The 11,965-nt window shown below is 44.1% G+C and overlaps 1 protein-coding gene across 1 annotated transcript; it reads right to left on the bottom strand.

Moving 5' to 3' along the window:
* Positions 1 to 4,362: 4,362 nt before the first annotated feature.
* LOC120050338 (transgelin-3-like) lies at positions 4,363 to 7,591 on the bottom strand. Its single transcript, XM_038996920.1, has 4 exons — positions 7,333 to 7,591; positions 6,910 to 7,084; positions 4,962 to 5,064; positions 4,363 to 4,882 (listed from the first exon to the last, which is right to left on the bottom strand). Exons 1-4 carry the CDS (start codon positions 7,510 to 7,512, stop codon positions 4,741 to 4,743), a joined length of 600 nt encoding a protein of 199 aa, XP_038852848.1. The 5' UTR covers positions 7,513 to 7,591; the 3' UTR covers positions 4,363 to 4,740.
* Positions 7,592 to 11,965: the final 4,374 nt, after the last annotated feature.

Consider the following 11,965-nt stretch of genomic DNA (forward strand, 5'->3'; position numbering starts at 1 on the left):
AGGATTTATTTCATTTTAAATTGTTTAATTACATTTGTTATTTTAACCCCCTTTTTCGTCATATCCAATTACGATCTTGTCTCATCGTTGCACCTCCCCAACCGGCTCGGGAGAGGCGAAGATGGAGTCATGCGTCCTCCAAAACATGACCCGCCAAACTGCACTCCTTAACACCAGCCCTCTTAACCCGGAAGCCAGCCACACCAATGTGTTCGGAGGAAACACCGTTCAACTGGCAACCGAAGTCAGCTTGCAGGCGCCCGGCCCGCCACAAGGAGTCGCTAGAGCACGATGAGCCAAGTAAAGCCCCCGAGGCCATAACCCTCCCCTAATCCGTACGAGGCTGGGCCAATTGTGCCCCGCCCTATGGGACTCCAGGCGACTCCTGGTTGTGACACCGCCTGGGATCGAACCTTGGTCTGTAGTGATACCTCAAGCACTTAGACCACTACGCCACTTGGGAGGCAATACATGCAGGATTTCAATGCAGGTGGCTGTCTAGCTCCTCCCGAATGAGATCTTAAAACTAAAAGGTTAAGGGGGTATTAGGGATAAAGAGTAAGATGGTTTTCAGATGCCTAATTTTTCTTCAATGATTTCATTTTGAATGTCAATGTATGATAAAATGTCCCTTAGTTAGCGACTGAAATCATTAGCAACAGAACACAAGACAAGGGACACTCGGGATGGGGAGATGTTAACGTATGTGTGTTTATCTTCTGCATCTGAAACATCAACATCAGCAATATTGTTAAATGCTTGACCCCATAAATTACACCATTGCCATCAACTCTGACCTTTCCGGTTAGTGTTCTAGAACCTACACACCCATCCCTAACCCCAATGGAATGCCTAGGAGGAGTGTTTGTTTTAAGCAACATTATCTTCACAGATAGCATTCCTTAGAAGTCTTGTACTTCTCTGATGATGGAAATCCATTGGAAAAGATATTAGACAACCAAATATAAAGACGTCTAAGAGCGATGACTTTAGTATATTTCACAGATCAGAAAAATAGATTTTTCCAGAATCAGTTTTTATCCATGGATTTGTCATATTCTCTACACACAAGATTTCAGATAAACATATTTCTTAATGTAAACATGACAAATTATATTTAAAAATATATAAACAAGCATTATCAGGCCAGGAACAGAATGATCCTTGTGTCACTTTCATACAAGATGGCTCTTTAACAGTGGTGTAAAGTACTTAAGTAAAAATACTTCAATGTACTACTTAATTCATTTTTTGGGGTATCTGTACTTTACTTTAGATATTTTGGACAACTTTTACTTTTACCAAAAGTACTCATTACATTTTGAATACTTAGCAGGAAAGGAAAATTGTCCAATTCACGTACTTATCCCCTACTGCCTCTGATCTGGCGGACTCATTAAACACACATGCTTTGTTGTAAATTATGTCTGAGTGTTGGAGTGTGCCCCTGTCTATCCGTAAATTTAAAAAAACCAGAAAATGGTGCCTTCTGGTTTGTTTAAATAATAAGGAATTTGAAATGATTTATACTTTTACTTTTGATACTCAAGTATATTTTAGCAATTACATTTACTTTTGATACTTAAGTATACTTAAAACCAATTACTTTTAGACTTTTACTCAAGTAGTATTTCATTGGGTGAATTTCACTATTACTGGAGTCATTTTCTATTAAGGTATCTTTACTTTTACTCATGTATGACAATTAAGTACTTTTTCCACCACTGCTCTTCAACAATCATGGGATTGGCTGAAACACACATGGACACATCCAGTACATACATTATAATTACACATATGTTATAAATGCACAGCACAGAATGTTAGTCAAAAAACAGAACTGAATACATGCCTTTGAATTCCTCTGCATTATGGTGGGTGACATTTCTTATATAAGGCATAGTTTAATGTCTGTTTGCTGTATTAACCAGGCACAACGTGATGGTCATTTGGTTACAGCAGTTACTGCAAAGTCTTCACATAATTAACACAAGACAGCAGAGGCATCATCGCTCATCGAGTTCCATTCGGTTATACATGAAACATCTCATGAGGTATAGCAAACCCTCCATGACTATACAATGACTCAGACACACTTACTGTACATACAAACAAACAAATAAAGCGTTAAATAATTAAAATATGTAACTTACTATAACATGGTCTTGCTGTTATATTTGGTAGTAGTGTAAAATACTATTTGCTTGTTTTGTAGAAGGACAACTCCAATCTTGGGTTCTCTGTATCGACTGAATTACTAAGACTTCATCCACTGAAGTGAATGGCTAGCAGGACTATATGGATGGAGAGAGCAGGACTATATGGATGGAGAGAGCAGGACCATATGGATGGAGAGAGCAGGACCATATGGATGGAGAGAGCAGGACCATATGGATGGAGAGAGCAGGACTATATGGATGGAGAGAGCAGGACTATATGGATGGAGAGAGCAGGACCATATGGATGGAGAGAGCAGGACTATATGGATGGAGAGAGCAGGACTATATGGATGGAGAGAGCAGGACTATATGGATGGAGAGAGCAGGACTATATGGATGGAGAGAGCAGGACCATATGGATGGAGAGAGCAGGACTATATGGATGGAGAGAGCAGGACTATATGGATGGAGAGAGCAGGACTATATGGATGGAGAGAGCAGGACCATATGGATGGAGAGAGCAGGACCATATGGATGGAGAGAGCAGGACTATATGGATGGAGAGAGCAGGACTATATGGATGGAGAGAGCAGGACCATATGGATGGAGAGAGCAGGACTATATGGATGGAGAGAGCAGGACTATATGGATGGAGAGAGCAGGACCATATGGATGGAGAGAGCAGGACCATATGGATGGAGAGAGCAGGACTATATGGATGGAGAGAGCAGGACCATATGGATGGAGAGAGCAGGACCATATGGATGGAGAGAGCAGGACCATATGGATGGAGAGAGCAGGACTATATGGATGGAGAGAGCAGGACCATATGGATGGAGAGAGCAGGACCATATGGATGGAGAGAGCAGGACCATATGGATGGAGAGAGCAGGACCATATGGATGGAGAGAGCAGGACTATATGGATGGAGAGAGCAGGACCATATGGATGGAGAGAGCAGGACCATATGGATGGAGAGAGCAGGACCATATGGATGGAGAGAGCAGGACCATATGGATGGAGAGAGCAGGACCATATGGATGGAGAGAGCAGGACCATATGGAGGGAGAGAGCAGGACCATATGGAGGGAGAGAGCAGGACCATATGGAGGGAGAGAGCAGGACCATATGGATGGAGAGAGCAGGACCATATGGATGGAGAGAGCAGGACCATATGGATGGAGAGAGCAGGACCATATGGATGGAGAGAGCAGGACCATATGGATGGAGAGAGCAGGACCATATGGATGGAGAGAGCAGGACCATATGGATGGAGAGAGCAGGACCATATGGATGGAGAGAGCAGGACCATATGGATGGAGAGAGCAGGACCATATGGATGGAGAGAGCAGGACCATATGGATGGAGAGAGCAGGACCATATGGATGGAGAGAGCAGGACCATATGGATGGAGAGAGCAGGACCATATGGATGGAGAGAGCAGGACTATATGGATGGAGAGAGCAGGACCATATGGATGGAGAGAGCAGGACTATATGGATGGAGAGAGCAGGACTGCATGGATGGAGAGAGCAGGACTATATGGATGGAGAGAGCAGGACTATATGGATGGAGAGAGCAGGACTATATGGATGGAGAGAGCAGGACCATATGGATGGAGAGAGCAGGACCATATGGATGGAGAGAGCAGGACCATATGGAAGGAGAGAGCAGGACTGCATGGATGGAGAGAGCAGGACCATATGGATGGAGAGAGCAGGACCATATAGATGGAGAGAGCAGGACCATATGGATGGAGAGAGCAGGACCATATGGATGGAGAGAGCAGGACCATATGGATGGAGAGAGCAGGACCATATGGATGGAGAGAGCAGGACCATATGGATGGAGAGAGCAGGACCATATGGATGGAGAGAGCAGGACCATATGGATGGAGAGAGCAGGACCATATGGATGGAGAGAGCAGGACCATATGGATGGAGAGAGCAGGACCATATGGATGGAGAGAGCAGGACCATATGGATGGAGAGAGCAGGACTATATGGATGGAGAGAGCAGGACTGCATGGATGGAGAGAGCAGGACTGCATGGATGGAGAGAGCAGGACTGCATGGATGGAGAGAGCAGGACTGCATGGATGGAGAGAGCAGGACTGCATGGATGGAGAGAGCAGGACTGCATGGATGGAGAGAGCAGGACTATATGGAAGGAGAGAGCAGGACTGCATGGATGGAGAGAGCAGGACTGCATGGATGGAGAGAGCAGGACCAAGGAGGACTGGAGAGTGGGTGTGGGGTAAGCAGAAACTACTGAGGTCTGTAGGAATCATGGTGTGGTTGGGGTATATAGAGCACCCTTTTTGGGTGTTGGGGACGAACATTAGAAATGTGTGTATGTATGTATGTATGTATGTATGTATGTATGTATGTATGTATGTATGTATGTATGTATGTATGTATGAATGAATGGCTGGTGTTGCTGTGGAAGGGGGAAAAGGGGTTGGGTCATTTCATGAGGTTCAGGGAGTGTGGTGGAGCTCTCTTCTGGAGGTCCAGTAACTGGAGTACACCGCCAGGCTAAGGGAGTGGCTGGCAGCTGGCTGAGCAGCTGGCTGGTGTCTCTACATGATCTGGCGGTGCGATCCGTAGCCCGTCATGCCAGACTGCGAGGCCCCACGGTTGCTGCCCATCTGTAGACCAATCAGACTCTGGCCCTGACGAAGCTGGTCCTCAGAGAACTCCCGCCGGTAACCCTGAGCTTTCCTTCACAGACCAGGACAAACAGGAGAGTTGAGATGTAGAACAACACTCACACAACAAGGGGGTCGTGGCCAGTCCTTACCTGTGGAACCAGTCTCGGTCGCCACGGTAATGTCCGTCGTCCTTGGTGAGGGCAACACTTCCTAGGGCCATCAAGGTTCTCTGCACCGCAGCCATGTCCTGCCCTGTAACCATAACAGAACAGAACCTCACAAGCACTGGACCCCATCCAGACAGCAAAGAACAGGCAGGGCATCAAATAGGCAAACAGGTTCCAAATAAAACCAACTACATCTTGAGTAATGTGTCAAAAAATATTTGAAATGTTTCCATGGAGTATGTATGATCTGGATAGTGGACTATAACAGTGGTGTGTACTCATGGATGCCAAGGTAAGCCAGACTTCCCCCAAAAATTACCAAGAAAAAAAGAAAATAATGTATCTTCCAACTCTCATCATTTTCCTTCAATTCGCAAAAGGCTGAATGTATCTCACCGGAGAAAGCATCAGAGTGAAACAGCGCCCCTCTGTCTCTGTATGTTTAGGCCATCTATCTGATGCTGTGTGGCCAAAAAGAGTATGATATTGTTGCCACCCGTAGCATTGAATAAAAGGGAAGCCAACGATCATTTGGCCTCCCTTGATAAAAAAAGTATACTATATTAGCCAATCAGCATTGAGCTAGACTGAGTGAGTCCAACTGTGAATGGTCCTGGTGCACCCCCCCCCCCCCCCCCAAAAAAAGTGTCAAGGGAAACCAGTTTGGACTTGGCTTCACACCAATCACATTAAAAGCCAAATATCATTGACAGAACTTTTTTTGTATTGTTGCATCTCGTTCTGTTGTTGTATCTCATTGTGTTGTTGTCCTCCAGTGGCTAGCTAGCTAGGTAAAATTGTCCCTTTCCTAAATTAGCCATGTGGTTTTACTTAATTCTCCATACTGGCCAATGATTATAACGGCGATTCTGATCCAACCATAAATTCATACATTGTGCACTGGCCTGAGAAAATGGAAGTTCAATCTGTATCTAGATGTAGTATACTAATGTTAACTAGCTGCCTAATCTTTGCCCATGAAAGGAAGTTAGGCTAGCAAACTAGCATTTTAGTCAGGTAGCCTAGGACAACAAAACTAAAAGCATGTACTGTATGACAGAGTGATAGACCGTTTCTCAACATGAAAGAGAGGAGAATGGCATTGGCATTTCTCTACAAGTAAGGTGGGTCAACATATTCTTTCTACTCACACACACACACACACACACACACACACACACACACACACACACACACACACACACACACACACACACACACACACACACACAGAGAGAGAAATTAGTACCATGTACAGCCAAATGATATTTAGCTTATGTTGATTGGACTAAATTGTTTTTGGTATCCTTTAGTTGTCACTGAATTAGACTAAGCATAGGTGATGTGATGCTGTTGAAATGTTGTAGAAATGGTGCTGGAAAAGTGGAGGCAACTCCTGTTTTCTTTGCGACTTACTGTAACTCTGGTGTTCTAAATCAATAGTTGCTTAGTAGTCTGAGAATGTCGGAAACTTTAGCTTGCTTGACCATGCTGTAGGTCATGTAACTGTTTCATTCAATATGCTTTGTGGACTTCACCAGACAGAGGTTACTCTCCGGTTTTGTGATGAAACAGAGGTGTGGTTGAATTTATTCTGCCACTGTGTCTTCTTATTGTCTCGGCCTTTAGGCCTATATATCACAGTGTCAAGGCATATGAACTAACAGGTTACAGAGCAAACAATGCAATTATCACAACACATAGGTTGTAATATGCTTTTGTTTTTTGACTTGGTTTCCCCAGTGATTTTACCCACGTACCCCTGCTGGACTATAAAGACTTGTAAATTCAATGTGAGTATTGATGGTCATGTACAGGCAGACAAAGCTCAGCAGAGACGCAAGTGTGAGACTCTGCGTCATTGGAGAAGCATATCAACGTCGCCCGGATTTATGGAGACTTTATATGTGCCCGTGAACGTGCAGCCCACCTTCCCACAGGTCCACGGTCTGGAAGATGTCTGTGGTGATTACTCCGTAGGCCTCGGCAGCCTGCAGGAACTGGGAGATCTTCTCCATCTGCTTAAAGGCCATCTGGGTCTCCAGAATCTTCTTGATGGGCTCATTACCACGCGGGTACAGGCTATTGATGAGCCTACACAGAATCTACAGGGAGGAGGAGAGAACGGTGGAGTAAGGGGAATACAGATACATGGATAAAGAAGAGAAGAAGTAGAGGGAGAAAGGAAGAGATTGATCAATGAAAAGAGGGAGAGAGAAACAAAGAAAAAGGCAGAGGAGAGCATACATTGATGTCATTGTTAGGTTATATAAGCGATCAATTATACATCACTGACCGCTGTCCAGTCAATCAGTGAATCTTATTGAGCTTATTCATTCTCATGCATACTCACTGTTCCATCCATCAGCCAGGTCTGGAAGTTCTGTCTGCCTGGCTGTGGTCTCTCCAGGTTCCCCCCACACTGAGCTACGATCCATTCCACCAGCCGGGCCTCCAGGTCCAGATCATACTTCAGCTCTATCTTCTCCTGCACCTCCTTGCTCAGCCCGTAACTGGGTCCCCTGTTAGCCATGGCTCCTCCTGTCCTGCTCACCCAAACAGACAGACAGACAGGCCAGACAGACACCCACTGACCAGTCGTCTGCAGCTCCACTGACCAACACCCTGGAGCAGTCACAGCACTGGCAGCCTGCACCTGCTACACAAAGGCAATACATCATGTAGAAAATGGAACGTTGTCAAGCACTGTTAAAGCAATGCTACTGTATTAACATCCAATTCCTGACATCAGAACAATAACTAATGCAAAGTAGTCACATTCTTCAAGGTGCATTATAAGGGACAACATTTATTATTATTTTGATCATTAGCTACATCACCTGTTGTTTACGTGATTTACTTTTCTTTCCTCTGCTTTCCCCCTAATGGCCCTTGTGTCCCTTACAGCACAGGCACTAAGCACATCCCCCCAGATCGCTAGCCTAAATGGGTGTGGTCCTTGGCACCCGTCCCACGCACATTCTAATGAGGTAGCCTATGGTAGCCTAGACTGTGGGCGTGCTGAGCATAACATCGAAAAGCAATCGCATTGCATTGATTGTGTAGCCTACCATGAATGCGAAAATGTTTTTTAAAAATTCACCCCCCCAAAAAACGTATAAATTAGGAAGTCGGATTATGAATTTCAATCATGCACTTTGTAGGAAAAGTATAAGATTTGTAAAAAAACCTAACGCATGTTTTCCGAATATCTCCTACATAATTCAAAAAACTAGCAATTCGTTTAATTATTAATGCACACACAAAAAATAATAATGCGCTGCTTAAATAATAATTTAGACGAATAAAAACTCCGGGCACACTTACTGGAAGAAAGAGGAGAGGACGTTCGTCTGGTAGGTGATGTGTGGTTAATTCCGCTGAGCTGGTCAGCGCAGAGGATGCTGAACCCGCGACGCATGCGTGGGTGAGGCTCTGGACTCAGTGTCCGGGAGTGGCACGCCACCGGTTTTATATGTGCGGCGCCAAGAGGAGGATCCCTCTAGATCTCTGATACAAAATGCGACAGGCCAGCGGGAAGAAGAGGAGATGACAAAGCAAGCCTACGATCAGCTTTAAGGCAATGTGGGCTGACCATCATTATCATAAAGTCCAGTGGCGATTTTAGCATGACAATCTTGGTGGGGCAAAGTCACCCAATTTGTTTTAGATTCATGCCAGCAAAGCCATTAAACACCATGCCAGCAAAGCTAACACAACACTAAACAATTCAATAATTGCACGATAACGGTGACAAACGGTGCCCACAAACTGTTAGGGCCTACATAAAGCTGTTCCAACAGCAGAATCCCAACATCTCACCACTGCTACACCTGGCTGTCAGCAGAGCCTTGTTTGCCAGCAAAGCAGTTCATTCAGCCTCATTTACTGCCTTAAAAAACATAGCTGATATGGCTGACTTGCTTAAATATTAAATAAAATGTGATTTCTATTGACAATTGAGATGTACAAACTATGGCATAAGAGGATGACGAGTGGATAAGAGGCGATCCGTAATTTCGTTTAAGATATTAATGAGCGAACTAGGACGGACACAGTTAATATACAGTTGAAGTCGGAAGTTTACATACACTTAGGTTGGAGTCATTAAAACTCGTTTTTCAACCACTCCACACATTTCTTGTTAACAAACTATAGTTTTGACAAGTCGGTTAGGACATCTACTTTGCGCATGACAAGTAATTTTTCCAACAATTGTTTAGACAGATTATTTCACTTATAATTCACTAAATTGACTGTGCCTTTAAACAGCTTGGAAAATTCTAGAAAATTGTCATGGCTTTAGAAGCTTCTGATAGGCTAATTGACATAATTTGAGTCAATTGGAGGTGTACCTGTGGATGTATTTCAAGGCCTACCTTCAAACTCAGTGCCTCTTTGATTAACATCATGGGAAAATCAAAAGAAATCAGCCAAGACCGCAGAAAAAAATTGGACACATCCACAAGTCTGGTTCATCCTTGGGAGCAATTTCCAAACGCCTTCAGGTACCACGTTCATCTGTACAAACAATAATAAGCAAGTATAAACACCATGGGACCACGCAGCCGTCATACCGCTCAGGAAGGAGACGCGTTCTGTCTCCTAGAGGTGAACGCACTTTTGTGCGAAAAGTCTAAATCAATCCCAGAACAGAAAATGACCTTGTGAAGATGCTGGAGGAAACAGGTACAAAAGTATCTATCTGACGTTATGTCCCCATGAGTAACAGAACACTGAGCTAATCACGGCGCAACTAGAGAACATTACCAACCCCTACGCTCTGTATTTCCCGCTGGCTGCCCCACCACCACAGAAAGCACTGAGCTAGGCTGAAACACCTACATTTTGGAGCTGCCTTACTCAGGAAAGCAAAAAAGAGGCCATGTTTGTATGCGGCTTTATGAATTTTATTAAATTATTATTATTATTTTTTTTTTTACATTGTTTGCAAACTGATATGTGACACGTACGAATGCTAAAATAACATGCAAAACAGGCAACAAAAAAAAGTGTTATATTTTTTAGCTAAACAGGTGGGGCTCAAAACAGGTGGGGCTCCACCTGCCATGAATGACAGGTCGGCACTGATCATGCCCATGGACAATATCTAAAAGGCACATGACAAAAATGTTTACTACTCATTGTTGATGTATTTGGCCTTACTACTCTCACACTGGATTGGAGCCCAGACTCACAATTTATAGAACCAGATAAATAAAACCACGTTTTCACCTACCTTAAATGTATCTGCAGATTTGGAAGGCACAGTACAACCCATTAGTGTCTGACTTGCAGCTTGTCTCTCAATTTTGATATTGAGAGCCATTGCTCTGCTTTAATTGGGTTAGAGTTATAGAGGTGGATGACAGATAGATCTGGAGAGAGGGTCTGAGTGCGGTGAAGGCTACAGTACTGAAATGACATCATGCATCACAAGCTGGAAAAAATATTCAGAAAGTGTTGAAATACGGGAAATAGATGATTTTCCAGAATGTCCGTTAAGCTTTTGAATCCTAACATCATTGCAATACTGTACCATTTGACTGTCAAGCTAAAATAAATTCAGGAGTATTCTCACCATCACTATATCTGAGTGTATGCACTTCTAGCCCTTGTCATTAGGATATATGGTCTAGCACTACATATTAGTAAATTCCTCACCAGTAATGTACATACAGTGCATTTAGAAAGTATTCAGACCCCTTGACTCTTTCTACATTTTGTTACGTTACAGCCGTATTCTAAAATGGATTACATTTTTTTTGGCTCAATCTACGAACAATACCCCATAATGACAAAGCAAAAACAGGTTTAGAAATTTTGCTAAATTATACAAAAATAAAAACAGGAAATATCACATTTACATAAGTATTCAGACCCTTTAATCAGTACTTTGTTGAAGCACCGTTGGCAGCGATTACAGCATCAAGTCTTCTTGGGTAGGATGCTACAAGCTTGCTACACCTGTATTTGGGGAGTTTTTCCCCATTCTTCTCTGCAGATCCTCTCAAGCTCTGTCAGGTTGGATGGAGAGAATTGCTGCACAGCTATTTTCAGGTCTCTCCAGAGATGTTCGATTGGATTCATCCGGGCTCTGGCTGAACCACTCAAGGACATTCAGAGACTTGTCCCGGAGCCACTCCTGCGTTGTCTTGGCTGTGTGCTTAGGGTCGTTGTCCTGTTGTAAGGTGAACCTTCGCCCCAGTCTGAGATCCTGAGCGCTCTGGAGCAGGTTTTCATCAAGGATCTCTGTACTTTGCTCCGTTCATCTTTGCCTCGATCCTGACTAGTCTCCCAGTCCCTGCCACTGAAAAACATCCCCACAGCATGATGTTGCCACCACCATGCTTCACCGTAGGGATGGGGCCAGATTTCCTCCAGACGTGACACTTGGCATTCAGGCCAAAGTTCAATCTTGGTTACATCAGAACAGAGAATCTTGTTTATGATGGTCTGAGAGTCTTTAGGGTACTTTTGGAAAACTCCAAGCGGGCTGTCATGTGCCTTTTACTGAGAAGTAGCTTCCGTCTGGCCACTCAACCAGTCTGTCCAACTGATTGGTAGAGTGCTGCAGAGATAGTTGTCCTTCTGGAAGTTTCTCCCATCTCCACAGAGGAACTCTAGAGCTCTGTCAAAGTGACCATCGGAATCTTGGCCACCTCCCTGACCAAGGCCCTTCTACCCCGATTGCTTAGTTTGGCCGGGCGGCCAGCTCTAGGAAAAGTCTTTGGTGGTTCCAAACTTCTTCAATTGTAGAATGATGGAGTCCTCTGTGTTCTTGGGGATCTTCAATGCTGCAGACATGTTTTGGTATCCTTCCCCAGATCTGTGCCTCCACACTATCCTGTCTCGGAGCTCTACTGACAATTCCTTCGACCTCATGGCTTGGTTTTTGCGCTGACATGCACTGTCAACTGTGGGACCTTTATATAGACAGATGTATGCCTTTCCAAATAATGTCCATTCAATTGAATTTACCACAG

Source organism: Salvelinus namaycush, chromosome 7 (genome assembly GCF_016432855.1).
Source record: "Salvelinus namaycush isolate Seneca chromosome 7, SaNama_1.0, whole genome shotgun sequence".
In the NCBI taxonomy this organism is placed as follows: Eukaryota; Metazoa; Chordata; class Actinopteri; order Salmoniformes; family Salmonidae; genus Salvelinus; species Salvelinus namaycush.